The sequence below is a fragment of the Synchiropus splendidus genome, chromosome 13 (genome assembly GCF_027744825.2).
Source record: "Synchiropus splendidus isolate RoL2022-P1 chromosome 13, RoL_Sspl_1.0, whole genome shotgun sequence".
NCBI classification, from domain to species: Eukaryota; Metazoa; Chordata; class Actinopteri; order Syngnathiformes; family Callionymidae; genus Synchiropus; species Synchiropus splendidus.
The window spans coordinates 4,963,577-4,983,928 of NC_071346.1; the positions used below are offsets into that span (position 1 = coordinate 4,963,577).

A 20,352-nucleotide genomic window follows, 5' to 3' on the forward strand; every position below is an offset into this window, starting at 1 on the left:
GATACCAATAAGATGTTTTAAGTAAAAAAAAATATAATGCTAATCTAAACAAGCAGTAATTCAAACTCAAATTTCTCGACTTAATAAAAGTATAAATGTAATAATGTAAATGTAATTTAAGTTAAATTACTATATTACTAATATATATATATATATATATATATAAACGAATTTCCTTTCGGAAATGGCGACCTGAATAAACGTTACATATTCCACTGTGAGAAAATAATATCGTCATGTAAATATTGCCTTGCAAATATTGTCATGTAACAATGAGATATATTTGGTGATCATAGCGTTTTAAACGGGATTTTATGTTGGAAACGGGAAAAAGGATCACTGCTGTTTTGGGACTGCTCTCATAAGACTGTCATTACGGTAACTGCAATGCCCAGCCTGATTCACAGGGATTCAGGAAGTAAATAGTAACCAGAATGAGCCTCACTTTAGACGACTTTTGAGCATATGACTTAGGTCTCGAACACCGTTTACACCGCCTCGGAGCTCTATTGTTGATGTTCAGCGGTAAGTTGTGTTCATTTGTAGCTCGTTGTTTATTGCATGACGCATTCATAAAAGTAATGAGTCATGCTTCAATCATGAACTTGGACTTGCATTTGGTCAACGACAATTCAGATTTGCCAGTCATTGCGCGAATTTAAGTCAGTTTTTCATCCGCGAAGTCAAAGAATTCTTAGCATTATGAGCATTTTGCTACTTAATAACTGCTGGAAACATAAAAACCTTGTTGCAGGGTTTACTTGTCTCGACAAATTATTGCAGTTTAGTGTAGATGTACTATTTTCAAAATGAGTTTCCAAGTTGCCTGCTTGGAAACGTGTTTGATTGAACACATTTCTATTCATTTTTATCAACATTTGCACAGTGGATGCCTATTAAACGTCTGGTTGGACGCTTTAGACTTTGTACCTGTTGTTTTATAGACCTTTGTCTTTCATTTACACACCCTGCGCAGCTCTTGTTCAAACAGCTGGCGGAATGCTGCAGAACGTCTCGTATTATCTTGAGTGAGCCTGATTGATTATTGATCATTTCTTTCCATACAGAGATGAAGGCGTTGACGTTGCAGCCGACACTTGTCGGGGAGCCATGTCAGCTCACCGCTGGGCGAAGCTTGACCTCCAACTATGTGCCCCCTTGCTTGGAGAACAAGTTCTTGAAGCAGACCCCCTCGCTTGTACCTCCTCTGCTATCCAGCTCCTCTCTGCAACCCTCCACTCTCACCTCCACCTCCTCAAGGCTTCTCTCAACATCCTTCATGCCCTCCTCTCTGCTCAGCACTGAGAACAAGCTTCTAAAAAAGGACGCCTCTTCCACGCTCACCCCTTCCACCTCATTCCCCACAACCTCTCAGCCCCCGTGCCTCACCAGTCGCTTTTGTCATCCTCCCTCATTCCTCGGTGGTGAACAGCAGAAACCAGCTGTTCTAGATGGAGGTGAAAATGAAATATCTGCGGCAGAGCCCAGCAATTTTGACCAGACGACTTGGGTATATTGTATATATGTACATATATGTTTTTGTGGCTCCAGCAAGTACAATTGTGTTTCTTATTCTGTGATCTTGTGATCTTCAGTCTTCTACCAGCGATGATGAAACGTCTGAGGAGATGGAGGGCTCTTGGTCCAGCTTGGTAGCACCATTCCATGTCACGGATGAGATGGAGGAGCCAGATCAGGTTCTGGTCTGCAGGAGCGAGGAGTTTGCTGTGCTCGACCGAGGAAACCAGGAGATTGTGAACAATTTAAAGGACAAAAAGGTACAGCAGACCAAGGAGAACCAGAACTATTGTGAGGTTTCTAAAAGTAACGTTTTTTTTTTTATTGTTCCAAACTCTAGTACCTATTCCTGAACATGGTGTGTTGCTCCCTGGTGAGCAAGAACGTGCCTCCAGGAGCGACTAAGTGGGACGCTGAGGACAGTGTGTGGACCAAGATCACAAATCTGGTGAAGGATATTTCAGAGAGCGATCCGCAGTTTGTCCTCAAGGTACATCCTGCTGATGTCACTCCTGCTGTTGACACTGTGTTTCATTCTAATGCTGTCATTTGAGTGCTGCTGTCCATGCAGAGAGGATGAAAAAGTCAGTTGTCTGAGACACTCTTACCAAGGTTGTGCTCAGCTGGGATGTGACCCACGTGCACACTTACCATGATGCGTTTTCGCACGCAAAGGGTACCCCTGGAGAACTCCTGCGTCACTACGTTAAAACTTAAACTCAAACCCAATGTTTACGTTGTTTAAAGAAGTGAGTCAGCAGAAAACAAAAGATGTGATTCACAACTAGACAGGCTTTTGACAGGGTAGTTTATTTGGTGTCTTCAGTGAGATGTGTTGACTTTGTGTTTAGCTGTGTGTGCCACTTGAACTTGGAGGTCAGAAATGAGAACCAACATGTGATAATTTCATGCAGAGTGGACTTCAAGTTGCATCAGTTAGTGAGAAATGTTTTTTGTCCGGTGACAAATTTTGTCCGTAAATGTCCCAGGTGGCAGTATACACCCGTCAGGAGTTAAACATAAGAATTACCGCCAACTTCCTGCTGGCTCTCGCCGCCAACCTGCCCACCACCAAGTGTCACGTACGCAGATACATATGCGCTGCCATTCAGCTCCCATCCGATTGGCTGGAAGTGGTGCGGATCTACACCAAGGTGAGTAGCTGGTCCTCGTCTCCGCTCACATCATCTCTGAAATGTCGACTTCAACGTTGGCAGTGCTTCAGCCCATCGCTGCCGATGAGCCTGAAGAAAGGTCTGACTGACAAGTTCAAGGAGTTTAATGAGTATCAGCTGGCCAAGTACAACACACGGAAGCATCGCTGCAAACACCCGGGGAAGGCTGCCAAAGCGAAGGTAACCAGCCCTGATCAGGCTGCCAGGAGGTGATTGTGAATTATGGCTGACATTATTTGGTTTGGTTACGTCATCTGCTGTGGAAATGAGTCAGCAAAAAAAATAATAATGGAGGTTTTTTTTTTTTTAAGGAAACTTAGAATCCAATCCTGTCTTGACTAGTTTTATCCATCTTTCTCTTGTCTGAGCTCCGGTCACGGCAGCAGCATCTAAACCTCCTCCAACTCTTCTGGAGGAACACCGAGCTGTGCTGGTCCTGTCCACCTCCATCTTTCCCTCACTCTTGAACAACACCCTAAGATACATGACTCTCATCTCCACTCCGCACTGACAGAGCTCCATGGTTTTGACCTCTGACAATCCTCCTGTGTCGTCTGCAGCCCAAACCGAGCCCCGAGCAGATGAAGAAGTGGGCGGAGCTGCTCCGATCGGAGCCATCTTTCCTGGAGAAATACGTAAGTTCCTCCACAGTGAGTCACTTGGTATTTGGTATTAAGCTGTCTCAGACTTGCTCAGCTGGTGAATCACACTGGTTATGTAACGCGGTCCACACCCTCAAGGTTATAGATATTCACAGAGCTGCTTGTCGTTTTGAATATTTGCTGGTGTTCCCATTCCTAATTACAGTCCCAGTTTTTCTTGAGAAAATGAGTCTATGAGAATAAGAATCGGTTCCAGCCCTGTGAGCTGTTAATATGTTCCTTTTCTTCTTTGCAACACCAGATTTCTTGCTTTTTCATTTTGCTTTTGTTTAAATAAGTGTAATTCACCGTTTTGAAAATGTAAATAAAGGTTTGTTTCATGAAAAAAGTCATGCAGGGATCAAGAGAGTTGTTGTGTGTGTCCAGCTGCAGTCAGAGAAGAGACAGGTGGTGGATAAGAAGCAGGACCAGTTCAGTCTGAAGAAGATGATCCAGAGGCTTCACATTAAAGAGCCGGCTGAACACGTGATGGCTATCCTGGGGAGGAAGTGAGGCACTCCAACATTCATGAGAACATTTACGCCGGTTAGCACTCCAGCCGAGTGACACTGCCGTTGTCTCAGGTATCCATCAGACGTGAAGGCGTTCACTCACAGTGGGCTGAAGGGCCAGTGGGACCATGAGAGGGCCGGGCAGAGGATGAAGCTGAAGGAGCCGGAGACTTGGGAGCGGCTGCTGAGCCGAGAGGGCAACAAGGCTGCAACATGGGAGCGTCTCATCGGTACTGAACGACTTCATCACATTCTTTGCAAGATTTTGCTTTAGATTACCCTGCCTCTAATAGTCTTTTCTAATTTGCATTTTCTCTTTATCTTTGTTTAATCACTTCATTATTGTAAAACGATCTTAAATATTACTTATGTATTTGATTTCATTTTTATTGTCATATTTTAGGTGTGTGATATTTTGATTATTTTTAGAAATATTTTTAAGGCTTTTTCTAACACACTTATTATTATTATTATGATTATTATTGTTGTTAATATTTTCTTTTTGTGACGCCTCTGTTTCATTTTCAAAAATCTTTCTTTTTAATTTCATTTTAATTGTTATTATTTGAACTAGGTTTACCTTCTATCTGTTTATTGGTATGTTTTTTTGTTTAATACATAAAATATTTTGCTTTAATTAGTTACTTTTTTTGGATATTATTTTGTGTGTATAATTAAATTCTATTTTTCCAGCCCTGATTTCATATAATGTGCATCTCATTGAATTATGTATGATGTCATGACGAGGAAAGATTTTATATTTCTACCTTGGTCGCATTCATAAGTCCTCACTGCTCTGTGTGTGTGTTCAGATAATAAGTCCCTCCCCTTCATGGCCATGCTGAGGAACCTAAGGAACATGATCATGCAAGGCATCAGTGAGCGTCACCACCAGAAGATCATCAGCCGACTCACCAACAAGGTTTGCCAATTTTCAAACCTCATTCCTGTCTCAATGGCGTCAGCAAGTCTCAGTATCTGTCGTGGGTTCACACAGAAAGCTGTGATCCAGAGCCGGCAGTTCCCTTTCCGGTTCCTTTCTGCCTACAAAGTCATCATGGAGCTTCGTCGCATCGGTGCATTGACTTCTACAGCTTCTCTTTGGCACCGGTTCTGTTCATCTCACCATCTCAGTCATCTTTTTTTCAGCGTGTGAAGCAAAGCAGGCCGTCCCGTGCATGTCTGACATTCTGACCAGCATCCTGAAGAAGATCCCAAAGAGCAGGCGCTACCGGAATATGGAGTGGGAGAAGACCAAGAAGAGCCGTAAGAGGATGACGCTGGGTGTGCCGTACGTCTACCAGATGTATCGCGTTAGGAAGGCCCAGCTCATCAAAGCCAAGTGGGTGTTTTGTTCATCCTTCTGGAGACTGAACCTCACTGAGGCACAATAGAAGTTGATTGCTGTTTGTTGTTTTCATGTCTTCCAGCCAGCGTCACTACACTGTGGAGCTGCTGGATCGCTACCGTGCAGCACTGGAGGTCTCTGTCCAGATCTCCTGCCGCTACAACATCCCGCCTCTACCCGGACGGACTGTCATCCTACTGCCCTCTTCATGGGTGGATGATGAGGCTTGGCTGAAAAAACTTGACTTCTGCCTCCCACCGGAGGAAGAGGAGGAAGACTCCGAGAATGAGGAGAAGGGGGAAGAGGAGGAAGACTCCGAGAATGAGGAGAAGGGGGAAGAGGAGGAAGACTCCGAGAATGAGGAGAAGGAGGAAGAGGAGGAAGACTCCGAGAATGAGGAGAAGGGGGAAGAGGAGGAAGACTCCAAGAATGAGGAGAACGGGGAAGAGGAGGAAGACTCCAAAAATGAGGAGGAGACAAAGGAGGATGGGGAAGAGGAGGAGCCGCAGAACAGACAGAGTTTGAGGAGGAAGAAGAAGGAAGAAGAGCGAGACAAACTCACACCTTCGGTGAGATATTATTATCAGGATGAAAGTGTGCTGGTTCTGCAGATGCGGTTAGAAGCCTCCATAGGTTCCTTGTTTCTGTGAAAACTTAGTTTGTGCCTCCAACTGCTGAACTAAAATCGACTGGTCACTGTTGAAAGTTTAGACGAGTCATTTGATTTCTCACTTCGTACGTATCGTGATTTGTCTGGCCGCTGAATTATTTTACATGTGCTGTTCTCATCTGTCTTCAGGCACAGGAGGTGGCGTCTCTCCTCGCTCTGATGCTCGCCAGCTGCTGCGAGGATGCTAGCATCTTCATCACTGAATGGGGCCGTCAGCATAAAGTCTCGCTCAAGTCAGACGTCCTGCTGGAGAACGTGAGGAGCGTGGTCAAGAGAATGACGGTCAGACTCTGCACCAGAACTGTCTGTGTCAATGAAAGATGCAACTTTATAGATGCAACAAACGACTTTTCGCTGCTTCCGGTTATAGTTGCAATTACTAACTTCTTATCAATGCAGGAACTCCAGAATTTGGACTCCGACCAATCTGTCGGCGAGGATGTCTTCCCTGCAAAAAGCAAGGTCTGTATTAATTTCCTAAGGGCTTCATTAACTCTGTGAAAACAGAACGATGGAGAACAGGACGGTGATTCAATGTGAACGAAAGAGATGTAGAGTGACAAAGGTGGGTAGAAAGACAGGTGGTTTGAATGAAAGAATGGTAGCCGGACAGTGCTGGACAAAGAGGATCTAGGAAGAAAAGGACATAGTGTCTGGGACTTGAACCCACTGTCGGTGCTGCTGTTTTGACCCCACAGGTGGACAACGTCATTATGTTGACCAGCACCTCTGTGTCCTGGGACCTCCAGTGGCTGGTCCGCAAATATAGGGAGGATGTCAACAAGAACGTACTCGCGGTGACTCTCTACTTAGCGGAATGGTTGTGAGTGTCAGAATGAGCTCTTGAGCTGATTGAGCCCTCTCTAATGAGGAACTTCCACAGTTTCGGACAGGATTCCGAGGACGACCCTGGCATGGTGCAGCTGGTGGGCTTCAGTGAGCAGATGTTGAGGTGAACCTCCTTCGACTCATTGAGATGATCTGTGCAGCTCAAATGTATCAACGAGAACTTGTGCGCAGGTTTGTGGCGGAACGCGGCTCCTCCAGGCTGCTGGATCATGTGGAACATATGGACAAGCTGCACAACATCCCACCACAGCACGGCGCTACAGAGACCGCCATGGTGGCCAACGTCTCCATACCTGTCAGCCCAAGAGTTAGGTGAGTTTACTCGCCCCAACTGGGACCAGACTCTCTTACTAGTCACTGACTGACCTAGTTGCTGACTGACACTCTTGTGTCCCTCTCTTCTTGCAGATGGCGCACAGTCCGAGTCTTCATCTCCTCCACCTTCAGAGACATGCATGCAGAGCGAGACTTACTCGTGCGCTTCATCTTCCCTGAGCTCCGCCGCCGCGCCGCTACACACCGCCTCCATCTGCAGGAGGTGGAACTGCGCTGGGGTGTGACGGAGGAGGAGTCTGCTCGGACCGTGGAGATGTGTCTGTCGCAGGTCTGTCGCAGCCAGATGATGGTTGTGATCCTGGGTGAAAGATACGGACTGGTCCCGCCTAGACCCACCCTGCCGGGACGCCCGGAGTATTCCTGGGTAAGTTGTACAGGAATCGACTTGACGTTTGATGTCCTCCATCACCTTGGTTCCCTCCCTACAGCTGGCTACAGCTCCGGACGGACTCTCGGTCACAGAGCTGGAGATCCGTCAGTTCCAGGCCCTTCACTCGGACTCACTAGCGGAGAGGATGTTCTGCTACTTCAGAGACACGGAGCTCAGCAAGTTTGTGGCGCCCTCTAGTGAACGTTTGCCGCCTCAACACTTGAACGGTGACCAATCCTCTTCGACAGATCTGTTCCTGCATCGTGGAAAGCTGACTTTTCCTCCGAGTCCAAGGAGGCCCAGTTCAACTTGAACGCTCTGAAGAATATGCTTCGGAAGAGCGACGCAAAAGTCACTGAAAAGTAACCACCTCCCTTGTTTACATCCACTTTTATCCTGATCTTGACTTTTGACCTAAATGTAGAAACTCTGTCACCTGCATTTAAAAACCTGACAGGTTTCTTGTAAGGTTATTGAATAGAAATGCTCTGTTTAAATTGACTACTTTGGTTTGTCTCTCATTTGGTCCCTACTAAGCTGGTGATGACAGGTGAGTGTAGACATCTACGAAACAGTGGAAAGCTTTGTCTCTTTCTCATTGACCAGGAATAAAAATCTCCTTTATTCATTCCTATTATGATATGAGTAGCTGAAATCTTGATATCAAATTTGCAACAAAGCGTAGCTATCTAATTTTATTTACTTCCCCTTTCTTGTGAAACGTTATGTTTAAATTGTAAACGTTTTGCTTGTATATGTCCAAACATGATTTTTTCTGAACTACTCATTTCCTCCATCACATAAAAGTCCCACCACATGTAGAAGTTTCCCTCAAATCTTCATGTCATTACAGCTACCCCTGTCAGTGGGGGGGTGTGGTCGAGGGGAAGCCCTACCTGGAAGGCCTGGAGGACTTTGGAAAAGCTGTCTTACGAGATCTGTGGGCCGCAATCGTCAAGGAGTTTGTTAAGGTCAGTGAGCAGAGGAAGGTCTCCAGTGTTAGGGCGTTTAAATGCTACGGGTGGTGTCGAGCAATAAATGTACAGTCAGTCTTTGATACGATGAATCCCTCTCTGTTCATCTCAGATCTGGGCCCACGTGGTTGTAGATGCATATTGAAACTGTGGATTACTCTTGAACATTTCTGCAGGAGGATGATGAGGCCATGTCAGATGTGCTGGAGCAGGAGGTCCACCAGGAGGCGCTGCAGACTCAGTGCTCTGGCAGAGGCAGGCAGCTGTTGGCCGCTGTGGATATGGTGCAGCAGATCCAGCTGGGCGGAGGCATGATGTTGGTGGAGGGCGCTCAGGGAGAAGGCAAAAGTGTCTTCATGGTACCTGAATCCTCAGAGTTCTCTGTGGAGCTTCTGTTTCTGTGCAAGTGACGCTGTGGTGCTCCTCCACAGGCGGCTCTTGGAACTGTCTGCAGCACTGGAGTAGTGCCCACAAAGAACTTTGACTACGACGCCATCTTTTACTCTGCAACCGCCAGCCAATCAGCTGCCTCTGCAGGTCACATGCTCAGATACTTGGTGAGGTCTCTGAGGAAGCTGCAGGAAAATCAAGATGAACCTCCAATGCCCCTGGTTTACAGGTAGAGCCACATTTACATTAACTCAGTGAAGCAGGTGGACAATCTGACTCCATCACGCCTGTGTGTTTGCTCTCTGCTCAGAGATCTGCTGTCAGAGTTTCACAGCACCATAAGGAACAGGAAGGATAAGAAGCCTCTGGTGTTGTTGGTGGACGGAGTGGACCTGGTGGTGGACGGACACGGTCAGATGAGCTCTGAGTGGATCCCTCAGGACCTCCCTCCGGTCAGTTCCTCTCAGAGATCAGCGGCGATGCGTTCAGGTGTTCACGTTTGAAATTTGTGGACTTTGATTGTCAGAACTTTTGCCTGGTCATGAGCGTCACATCCAATTCTGCGCTGCTCCACACGATTGCCAAGCGGAAAGGAGCCATCCTCTTCTCACTTGGACCACTGCCAGCGCGCGAGAGGATGAAGATAGTCGAGAAACAACTGGACGATTTCGGGAAGAAGCTCAGCGACTCTGCATTCAACAACCAGGTGGGTGTCTCAGTCATGTCTTGTTGAAGATGAAGATGTGCCTCCTAAAAGGTCCTGGTTCCCCACCTCTGTGTCTCTCACAGCTCCAGACTCTGGTCGGGAAGAAGGGAGCCGTGAGTCCTCTCTACCTGCGTCTGGCCTGCGAGCACCTGAAGAACTTTTCCACCTTTGACACGGTCTGTTTGAACAACTCTGGTTTGATGTGAGCATGACTCTCTCAGAGGTGACGGTGGTCTTCTGTTTTGTGTCTCAGCTGACTCGACACCTGCAGGAGCTTCCAGCCTCTCTGGGCCAGTTGGTCCAGTTCAGCCTGGAGAGACTCTGCTCACAGCACCGTGCCGTCGTGGGACTCCGCTGGACTCTGGCAGCTCTCACTGTCAGTCCCTCAGGTAAGGCACACGGAGGGGAGAAGAAGAGAAGTCAAATGAATAAATAAAAAGATCTGTGTCTACAGTTATTTAGATGTTCTTATTACAATAATAATAAACGAAATATAGAATATATTTAAAAAATAGGTTGAACATTTTGTTGCATAATAATTTTTTTAAATGAATAAATGTACAATCAAAGATATTACAAATTTAATAGGAGATATGTTGATGAAATTAATTGTTCAAACATTGTAGAATTCAATCGTTATCAGTAGTAATAATAATAATAAATACATTCTTATAGATAAAGTACAGTAATTATATTAAATCATATTTAAATAAGAAAGAAGATTCTCTTTGGAAGAGAAAGTGTGATGTAAAACACCTGTCTCGTCCTCCATCTTCAGGGCTGAGAGAGACAGAGCTGTACTCTATAGTGAACGTGTGCAATGACCTGGTCTCCGGAGGTGGAGCTGTCACGTGGCCGCAAGTGCTGAACCTGTTCAGGAAGCGTGAAAGTCGCATTCCGATGGCAACTTTCACCCAGATTGCGGGGAGCCTGCAGAGGTGAGCCTCTTTGAACTGTGTGGAATTTCCCGCTGAACAAAATCATAATGTGGTTTGTCACTCAGTCTGGTCAATCCGTCTCACTGCTGCAACGTGGACGACCTCCTGAACCTGACCCATCCTGAGGTCAAGCAGGCGTTTGAAGACTTCCTCCTGCCCACTGCTGCGGACAGAACCAGAGCTCACCTGATCCTGGCTGGTAGATGGACTCTCACATTCTCCCCGGCCGGAGATGCAGGGCGTATTTGACCTCTATCTTAGCTGAAAGCTCACGTCTCTTGCAGGTCATCTGTGGTCACTGGCCGACAGTCAAGGAACAGAAACGTTCCTTCACTGTGAAGCCGCTTCAGTGCAGCAGCTGCCAGCTAGTCTAGTGAGTATCATGGTCAGTTAGTTGTGCACATTTCTAGTCAATTATGTAAAAACTGCTCCACAAACTACCTCCCCAGATCGACTGTGGCCAAGTGGAGGTGCTGGGTTTGCTGCTCTCCAGCTTCTTCTTCCTGTACGCCAGCGTGAGACACAACCTACTGCACCAGTTGCTGCAGACCTACTCTCGCTACGGTAGGATGGAAGGGCACGCCAGGGCTTGTTGATCTGCAGCGGAGCGCTGATGTGTTTTTTTATTTCAGATGACCTGGCGAAGACATCTGCTCTCATGAGTAAGAGCTTCTCACACACCAACCTTCAACTCTTGACTGTTTCTCTCCGGCTGAAGTCTCTCTGCTCACAGGTCAGCAGCAGGAGGGTCTGGAGGAGTGTCGGAGATTCCTGCAGCGGCACGCGGCCCTGCTCGGCTCCTGGCCGGCGCTCTTCATCCAGCAGGCCCTCAATGAGCCCGCAGAATCACTCGCTCATGTTTGGGCCCAAATGATGATGTCATCCTATCACATGCAAGCAGTGGAATGGACCAACAACGAGCGGCAGAAGGGAGAGCTGAGGTCTGACCTAGATCCTCTCCGGATCTAAAGCTATAAACTTGACTGTCACACAGGTTAATAATAAAATAGATGGATTTATGATTGACAGCACGCTGGTGTCCACGTTCACCGATGACCCGACGTGTTTGGTGGTGAGCTCGGATGGTCAGCTGATGGTGGTCGGCTCTGCTCAAGGAACACTGCACTTGGTCGACACACACACCCGACAGGTGACTTGAGCGTCATATTCAATGCCTGCCATCTTTGATTCTGAAGCCCTGATCCTCCACAGGAGGTGAAGTCCTTGGTTAGCAGCTGTGACGGCGTCTCCAGCTGTGTGTTCCTCAGCGATGGCCGACTCGCCGTCACATCCTTCGACGGACGGATCGAAATGTGGGACGTGAAGAGCGCTTGCAAGTGAGAGGAAATAATCTGGAAGAATGGCAAGTGTTGGCGGCAGATTAACGGTCTGGCACATGCAGGACGGCTCTGATCGAAGGACACAGTAACACCATCACTGCCAGCAGCTGCACAGCAGACAGGAAGCACCTCGCCACCGTGTCCTTGGACTTCACACTGAAAGTGAGTTCTGACCTCTGAAGACTGTGGTGGCTGCTTAAGTAGAGAAGACCCAGCTGTGCCCCGTGATCGCCCCTCACCATCCCCCCACCCACTGAACACAACGCCGCTTCCTTGTGTCACCTCAGGTGTGGTCTTCTACCAAAGGCCACGAGGAGGCATCCTGGCCCAGCACCAGCCCTCTGAACTGCGTGACCTTTGACCCAGAGGACCGCCTGCTGGCACTGGGCTGCTGGAGCGGCCAAGTGATTGTATGGAACTGGCTGCAGGACCGAACAGAAGCGGTGAGAGGGATGAGTCAGTGCTCGGATGGTTCATCTTGTGGTGAACTCTGCTCTTGTTTCAGATCCTCACGGGTCACCTGAAGTCCGTCCGCTGCGTGTCCTTCTCCCCGTCCTCGTCGTCCATGCTCTGCTCGGGCTCCATATCTGGGGAGGTGCGGCTGTGGTCGGTGCCGACCTCCACCTGTGTGGGATGTTTCCAGGCCCACCGGGGCTCCACCGAGGCTCTCACCTTCTTGGACGACGGCGCCAGGCTGCTGACGGCTGGATCGGACTGCATGGTGAGACACTGAAGAGCTCCTGTTGTCTCTGCAGGATTAACCAGCAGGTCTGTTCTCACAGCTCCAGCTCTGGTCTGGGGGACTCGGGCGCTCTGTGGCGACGATGAAGGATGAAGAGGTAAAACTGTTTTTACTGAGTCACTAGTGGTATGATGTCCAGAGGTGTTTAGGTGCTGTTGGTCCAGCAGGAGCAGCAGCCTCCTCTGAAGAAGAGGAGGTCAGCGACCTCAGAGCCCGCTGCCTTGTGTGTGGCGGCGAGGGGAGAGTACGTCGCCGTGGGTTACCGTGGCAAAGGCTTCAGACTCTTCAGTCAGAACTCTGGTTCGTCCTCAGCGTGAACACAGACGTCACCAACACATCAACGGTAACGTGTTCTGTTCTGGGTCCAGGCGAGCTGCTCTGGGCGCCCGAATACCTCAGACTGACCATTTACTCCTTGCTGTGGATCACCGCACCGGTGGAGGAGACGACGGTGGAGCTGCTGGTGACGGCTGGTGCAGACCACCGGCTGCGGGTGTGGAAACATGACGGCGAGGCAGGAATGAGCGAGGCGGGCATGTTCTCTTCGCAGGTGAAGCCGATCCGGGCCATGGCCCACAGCCAGAGCTACCTGGCCACCGGCTCAGGTGAGCTCACAATCCTCTCAGCGTTCATAGAGATGGAAGATGAGGTTGTGCTGTTGTGGCAGACGACTGCACTGTGCTGCTGTGGAGGCTGAGCGAGGTCGTGACTGAGGAATGCAGCGACCCCCACGACCAGCTGAACGGCCACAGTGGGGCGGTCACCTGTCTCACCTTCAGCCCTGACGGGGCCCAGCTGCTGACCGGAGGGAGAGACCAGGTAGGACCAGGACAGTTTTGGGATTCAAACATTGGCAGGAACGTGTGTGTCTCTTTGTGTTTTCAGGCCCTGGTGATTTGGGATGTGAGTACGACTCCGGCGGAGCTGACCAGGACGCTCCATCACGCTCACAGAGACTGGATCACCGGCTGCGTGTGGACTCCCGACTGTGTGGTGAGTTCTGGTTACTGCTTTGTTTTTAATTCTTCCTTGTTTTCTCAGCATATATCACAGCCATTTTTCAATTTTTATTATTTTTTAAATATTGACTGTTCTTTATTTTTCATTTAATTTGAAGTATCTGCTTTTTTCTTCCTTTTTCTCTTCAGTCTTTTGATTTATTTTTCTCAATGCATTAATAAATATTTACAATTAATGGTTTTTGTGTCTTTGTCTGGACTGTTTCAAATCAACTGTTCCACTCCACATGTCTCTTCTTCACCTCGTCCCGAACGCTCTCTCCCTCCTCCAGATGAGTTCGTCCAACGACGGACGGATCCTCCTGTGGAACCTGACGGAGGGTCATCAGCTGAAAGAACTCACCTGGTCCAGTCCTCTCTCCACCATCTGCTCTCAGGTCAGTGACAGTGAATACTGCTGCAGATGTGGGTTCAAACGTGGCGTTTGAGGAAAACTTTATTGACATTACATTCCAACATTACATGCACAAAACATGACGATGGTAATGTAATGATTGTATGGTGGCCGTCATGTTTTGTGCATGTGTCTGCAGGGTCCGTACGTCCTGGCCGGATGTTCCGATGGTTCGCTCCACATGTGGAATTGGGAGACAGACATGGAGATCTGCCACATTCCCGCCCACAAGCAGAGAATCAACCACTGTTCCCTCCTGGCCGGTGAGCGTCACCTCGCCACCTCCTGCTTCAAATGGCAGCATCTTTGTGATCTGTCCTGTTTCAGTCGACGACCATCCAGAAGACATGAAGGTGGCCACGGCGTCTGAGGACGGGGCGGTTCACCTGTGGAGTCCCATGCAGGTGGAGCACTTCAGCAGCCTCCTGGGCCACAGCGGCGCCGTGCGCAGCGTCCTCCTGAAGGACAGCGCCCCAGAGTTCCTCAGCATCTCTGAGGACTGCTCGCTGCGGTGCTGGACGTGGGAGGCAGGTGAGAGCTGCACCCGCCTCACTCCCTGTCATGTGACTTTGTCCAAGAACTCAATGGCACTCACATGGTGAGAGACTTAAACTGTGTTTAACGGTTTAAATGTGATTATATGTGTTATATGTGAGTTGGGGCACACTGTTAAAAGTGTTAAAAGATGGTGAGAAAGAGTAAAAATAGATAAATGAAATACAAGCTAAAAAGTGACTTAGTCTGTGAGATTCAAAATGAAATGAAATTTAAAGTCAGAATTGCCAATGAAAAGGAAAGACAAACAAAAAAATTGATTTGGTGAAATTATTGCAAAAAATGTGAAAATGGTAAAGTTCTGAATAAAAATGAACAAAGACGCTAAGTGGCAACATGTCATTACTGAAGTCTGTCAAGTGTTTTGTGAAGTTTGACTTTGAGTCATTTTGGTGTCATATGAACTTCTGAAAGTCGATTTATGAGACAAGTCGGGTTTAGTCCAAGCTGTGAGGGAATAAGAAGAAATTACAAGAAGAAATAAGACAGAATTTTAGTCACTTTGGGGCTTAAAATTGTAAACTAGTGGGACCTGGAGACTAAAAGGTGAAATGGTGATTCAGTGTGGGAGAAATACATTGTTCTCCAAACCTCTCTGCTGCAGAGACTCCTCCCAGCTTGCAGGGGCCGGTCACGGCGCTTTGCTTCGCCCCGAGCCACGGCCTGGTTCTGGTCGGGTTTGAGTCTGGTCTGGTGGAGCTGTGGCAGAACAGCAGGCCGGTCGGGAAGAAGCAGGTGACTGGGCGACCCGGAGGAGAAACGGGTGACGCCGCGACTCCTCTCACCTGGTGTCTATGTTTCAGGCCGCGGACGTGGCTGTCACGGCCATGTGCGTCTTGAGGGACGGAAACTTTGCTGTGGGCTACAGGAAACCCGGCGTCGACATATGGAGGCTGGAGTGGAAACAAGGACAGACCGCTGCCACGTGAGTGACATTCTATGGAGGACTCAGTGTGAATATCAGCGCGCCACAGCTCCCTCTTGTGGCCATCAGTTTTCAAAAACCTTGGATTAAGTTTCAGACACTCTTGACCTTCACAGCCTGCTAAAGGTCGACACACACAAGGCAGAGAACGGTGTGTCTCACCTCATCCACTGCCACACTCTGATTGGCATATCCTCCCTCGGACTCATCTTCAACGTGTTCCACGGGAACGACGACTGGGGCAACCGCGCGTGCGGGTGAGTCACTGCTGTAGTGTGTCCAGCGGATTGAACCTGAACCTCCTGGATCTCCTGTGTCCGTGGGCAGCTGGGAGAAAAGCGTGCGGGTCCTGGATGTGGTGCGCAACGACGCCAAGAGCATCTGGCTGATGGGCGAGGACAAGAAGAACATCCACGTCGGCTTCTTGGTGAGCTCTGGCCGCTCTCGGGAAGAAGCTGATGGATAGAAATGATGCGTGGAATCTTCCCAAACCTCCCAGTAAAACTCCACTCGTGGGTTTGAAACCTTGTTGCTGTGAGAGGTTTTGGATCCCGAGTCACAAACTGCCAACTCTCATGTTGTTACTGACTGTTGAAGATAAAGTTTAGTTGGAAAAAAGCAGTAGTTAATAGTTGGTGTATTAAAAAGACGGAGACTGATGGTCAGTGGTCATAATGTTTTCAGTTTGCGATGGGGCCTCCGAAGAATCTCCGGCTGTCGTTTGAAACCGTCAACCTGCTGGGTGACGACTGCTACGATATGCAGAAGCTGTCGGAGACGACGACGGCCGCAACGCTGGACGAAGGTGCGACCCATCACCGAAACATTACGACCTCACTGTGTTGAAGACGTTGAACGTTTTCTGAGCAAGGAATTTGACGACGGCCTCCTGTGGCCCCGCCAGCCGCGTCTTGACCGCCTCTGTTTTGGTGACTGTGGCTCTGAACTGGCTGTCGTTTCTGCCGTGTTTCAGACTTTGTGGTGCGCGGCGACATGACGGGGAACATTCGGACCAGTCACACTCCTGACTTCACCTCCTGGAGCGACAAGAAGCCGGTGAGGGTCCGGGCGGGTGGTGGGCTGGGGTCACTTCACATTTGAGTTGATGTTGGTTCTGGTCTCAGGCTCACAGCGACCGGGTCAGCGTGCTCCGACTCACCAAAACCACCGTGGTCTCGGGCTCTCTGGACCGGACCGTCAAGATCTGGGAGCGCAGCACCATGAAACAGGTTTGATGGATGAAACTGCTTCGGTGGAAAACGGCCGCTTGTCAATCTTAATCTCACCTCCAGCTGGGCATGTTCGTCTGCGAGGGCCCGGTCCTGGTTCTGGAGCTGAACCCGGAGAATCCCAGCGAGATGGTCTGTGGCGACGGACTGGGGAACGTCTACTTCCTGTCCTGGAGAGGATGATCGTGCTGGCGCTGACTGAGCTGAAACATTTAATCTGAAGCTTGAAATAGAATTATATAATATGATTTATAATTGCAAGTGCCTTTGGTTTACAAACTTAGACAAGCTTTGTGTTGCTGCTGCTTTTGAACAGTGAATTGCTTTGAGTTGAACATCTGCTTTATTAAAGGCCGATCACCTGCACGACACTTTTTCCTTCGCGCCCTCGTCACACTGTGGCAGCATGAAGAGTTCGTCTGCTTCTGTTGAGGCGAGCGCCGTGTGTTGGCGCCCTCTGCCGGTAGACCGTGAGACCTACCTGAATCCTTCCGCTTCTCCAAACCAAACGGTACGATATATCGATGTAACGCTGTTGGAGATTGTATTAAACGTGCCTGCCTCCTCACAAACGATCCGTTAACTCGAGATTCATTCGCGAGTGCGTCAAGCTTCATTCTGGACACTGTGTTGTCAACTAGAGGAGAGACTCAACTGTTCCACATTTATATCGTTTATTTATAAGAAAACTTGACTGTGAGACAAAAGCCACGCTTCCTGTAAGAAGACGGGTTTTTTAAATAGATACATTTGGCAGTAAAAGATAAAGGACGAATAATTAAAACGAAATCACACATGCTCCAAAAAATAGTTACTAAAAAGGAAAATGTTTAAAAGACAATACAAATAAATTGCGATAACAAAAAAGAGAAATGACTGCGCCATCATCCGGAAATAAAAATAAGTGGAAATTGAGGCAAGAAAAATAATTTGTTTTTCAATTGTATTTCCACATTAAATTCCTGATGATTGAATAATAATCCGACCATAGAATAAACACAGTCTAATCTCAGTCTAAAAATGTCTGATTTTGAGCTCACGAGTGTCACCTCGTGGTCAAGGTAACTCACTGCAACTCAACTCAAACTCAAAGTTCATTTCGATCGGAGTTGTTCACAAGATATACTGTATTTAACTTTATCTTGTTGACATGAAGGCAGTGGGAACGTAAACAAACAGGAAGAGTCACGTGGTACTGCAGGTCGGTCGACGGACGCCACGTCTGGAAACCATTAAGACAGAGGAGGGAGGAGCGACGGGGGGCTGAATATTTTCATATTGTATCGTTTTAATATCCTGGCAACGATGACTTTCAAATTCATACGACAACCTGTGTTACATTTTATATTTTTTTGATATTGTTATTATGAGTAGTAATAAGTAATACTCCATGTTCGTTTCTTCATTTTATTCTATTTTTTTTATATAATTTATTTGTTCAAACTTCCATCACATTAAAAAAAAAAACGACAAATTATTTATCTTGTAATTTGACAGGTTCCAGGCAACAGATCAGCAGCAGCATTTTGATCACTTGAAGCTAAAGTGTCTGTATTGGATCAGAACTGAAACCAGAAATGACCGACTGTCAAAGAGAGAGAGGAGCAGAGATTCAGAGGAAGAGATGAAAATTCCCCATATTTCCCAGAGAAACGTGAGCGAAGGTCACTTCCTGTCTCGGATGATCCAGCAGATAAAGACTGCAGCGTGGCCCCGGTGAGGAGAGTGTCACAAACTGGACGCTTTGTTTCTGGCTGTGTGGTGTTCAGACCACCTCGGAGCAGGAAGTGACATCACCAGCAAGCAGGTGAGGGGAAGAGGTGATGATGATGATGGTGGTGGTGGAGGGAGGATGACCTCTGTGGCCTGAGTGAATGGATGAGGGATGGAGGGATGTGCTTCAGCAGAAGTGTGTGTGAGATGAAAGTGCTGAAGTTATAAATCAGTGTTAATCTCTGCATTTACATAATCTCAGTTATCGTCTTAATCCCACGGTTCTTAATCCTGTGTGGGTTTAGCTCTCTGTCTTTGGACAAATTTGAAGGGTGTAGCTGCACATGAGGTCGTGACGTCGGCGGCGCGCGTGTTGTGTGAGTGTGGAGACGCGGGTCCAGTGTGTGTGTGTTGATAAAGTTGTGACGTTCAAATGAACAATAATGAGGTCACAGGAGCCGAGGAGTGGTCATGTGACCGTGTGTGTCCAAGATGGCACCGAATGAGGTCAGCCTGTAGGTGTGTGTGTGTTGAACAGCAGGCAGCGCCTCGGGAGGACAACACACTTCATTAACACACACACACACACCCAGGTGAGCTCTTTGTCTGGAGATGAAGTGATGAGGAGTGACATCGCTCCTGCACTGACTCATCACTGGGACACGCGCAGTGAATGTGTGACTGTTGATCTGCAGAGTGATGAGGAGACAGCGGCGGAAATGAAGAGAGAGGAGAGTGTGATGAAGGTCTCACACACGTCCGTCTGAGGCTGGCACAGACCGACAGCCACCAGCAGGGGGCGAGTGAGTGGACGTTCAGTGCAACATGAACAGAGTGATCGATCTTGGGTGTCGTTGGTGGAGCAAAGCCTCGTTTCTATTTTATGCTTTTTTTTTTTTTTAAATATGTCATCTTTTCTTTACATTGAGTCTTCATGTTTTTCTTCTATTATCATTTGACTAATATTAGGCTTTTTTAAAGAATCATCTAGTGTGTCTCTCTTAATAAAAAAAAAAAAATCGTTCATTTAATGTTTGAATGAATTTGATTTTTTTTTTTGGTCGCCTTCAGTCACCTTTTATAATTTTCATTATTTGTGAGTTGTTGTTTTTTTTTTCTAATTCACACTCTTTCCTCTGGTCAAAGTTCAGTCTATTTTTTTTTTTTACCTTAATTTTCCAAAAATGATATTTTCCTTACATCAAGCATTTAAAAAAACAACATGTTTTTGCGAGCATCCCAGTGAATTGCTGACTCTGCAATTTTAATAACTTTGCTGTCACTCATGCTTGGCAGCTGAAGTGCCCGCCACAGAGTTTGAATACCAGCTGGAACTGATGCACAACAAAGGCGGCGGATTGGAGGACTCGGCTCGAGGGGCTCGACTTCACTGCAAATGAATGCAGTGAAGACACAAAGGGGTGTTTGTGTGGAGGGGTCTGGGGGGGGGGTGAAGAGCTTTATGTTGATTCCTCCATTCGCATTAAACATCATTTCCTCTTTCACTAAACCAGCAGCAGGACAGAAGCCACCTGTGGAGACCAGGTGAAGGAGGAAGAAGCTCTGCCCCCCAGCTTCGGTGAGATGCCCTGGCAGTGGTCAGGGGCCCCTCGTCTGTCCATCTGAAACAAGTCTATTACACTCCTCTCCACAGAGCCGCTCTGGTGAGAACAATCCGAAGCATTAAGTCTTGAATCGGCGCGATAAGACTTCAAATGCAGCTGCGTGTGGATGATAAACCTGCTGGCTCTTCCTCGCACACTCGCTGCAGCTGAGAGCAACAATGAGAGCGTGTTATCTGCCGCTCAGCCGCTCGCCTGAGCCCGTCCTCAGTCCTGAGGAGGCAGAAGCAGCACCTGGTGTGTGTGTGTGTGTGTGTGTGGCAGGAAACATGATCGTGGGCAGGTACAAGAATAGATCCAGGCTGGAGCCACAAACCTGCCGCACACAGTCGGCGACCTTCCTGCACACGACGGTCACAACAACACAGCGCTTCAGCTCTGTCTGT

The 20,352-nt window shown here is 48.0% G+C and overlaps 1 protein-coding gene across 5 annotated transcripts; it reads left to right on the forward strand.

Moving 5' to 3' along the window:
• The first annotated feature begins 157 nt into the window (after positions 1–157).
• Positions 158–19,767, forward strand: tep1 (telomerase-associated protein 1). 5 transcript variants are annotated; one of them, XM_053882832.1, is made up of 58 exons: positions 158–525; positions 1,068–1,510; positions 1,596–1,778; positions 1,859–2,008; positions 2,508–2,672; positions 2,736–2,873; positions 3,254–3,328; positions 3,722–3,843; positions 3,919–4,076; positions 4,659–4,768; positions 4,844–4,922; positions 4,996–5,188; positions 5,277–5,763; positions 5,994–6,146; positions 6,264–6,326; positions 6,563–6,687; positions 6,748–6,816; positions 6,885–7,025; positions 7,122–7,413; positions 7,478–7,599; positions 7,668–7,781; positions 8,273–8,390; positions 8,570–8,752; positions 8,825–9,012; positions 9,094–9,235; positions 9,310–9,489; positions 9,573–9,665; positions 9,743–9,878; positions 10,268–10,427; positions 10,493–10,626; positions 10,712–10,800; positions 10,877–10,991; positions 11,060–11,089; positions 11,161–11,368; positions 11,457–11,577; positions 11,640–11,764; positions 11,830–11,929; positions 12,055–12,210; positions 12,273–12,488; positions 12,550–12,606; positions 12,674–12,809; positions 12,878–13,114; positions 13,177–13,328; positions 13,395–13,502; positions 13,801–13,905; positions 14,062–14,185; positions 14,250–14,453; positions 15,082–15,212; positions 15,281–15,402; positions 15,519–15,659; positions 15,730–15,829; positions 16,087–16,207; positions 16,376–16,458; positions 16,527–16,631; positions 16,695–17,142; positions 18,129–18,438; positions 19,040–19,147; positions 19,641–19,767. In XM_053882832.1, the coding sequence occupies exons 1-55, from the start codon at positions 516–518 to the stop codon at positions 16,812–16,814; spliced, it is 7,932 nt and encodes a 2,643-aa protein (XP_053738807.1). In that variant the 5' UTR covers positions 158–515; the 3' UTR covers positions 16,815–17,142; positions 18,129–18,438; positions 19,040–19,147; positions 19,641–19,767. The 5 variants fall into 5 exon arrangements, with proteins under 5 accessions (XP_053738807.1, XP_053738812.1, XP_053738810.1 ...); XM_053882837.1 differs by having other exon boundaries at positions 12,677–12,809; XM_053882835.1 differs by having other exon boundaries at positions 6,563–6,684.
• The last annotated feature ends 585 nt before the right edge of the window (positions 19,768–20,352 follow it).

Excerpts from the sequence above, each read along its gene's own strand:
- tep1 (XM_053882832.1), top strand. Across the intron at positions 2,874-3,253 it reads GGAAGGCTGCCAAAGCGAAG|CCCAAACCGAGCCCCGAGCA; the intron begins GTAACCAGCCCT and ends TGTCGTCTGCAG. Across the intron at positions 9,490-9,572 it reads ACTCTGCATTCAACAACCAG|CTCCAGACTCTGGTCGGGAA; the intron begins GTGGGTGTCTCA and ends TGTCTCTCACAG.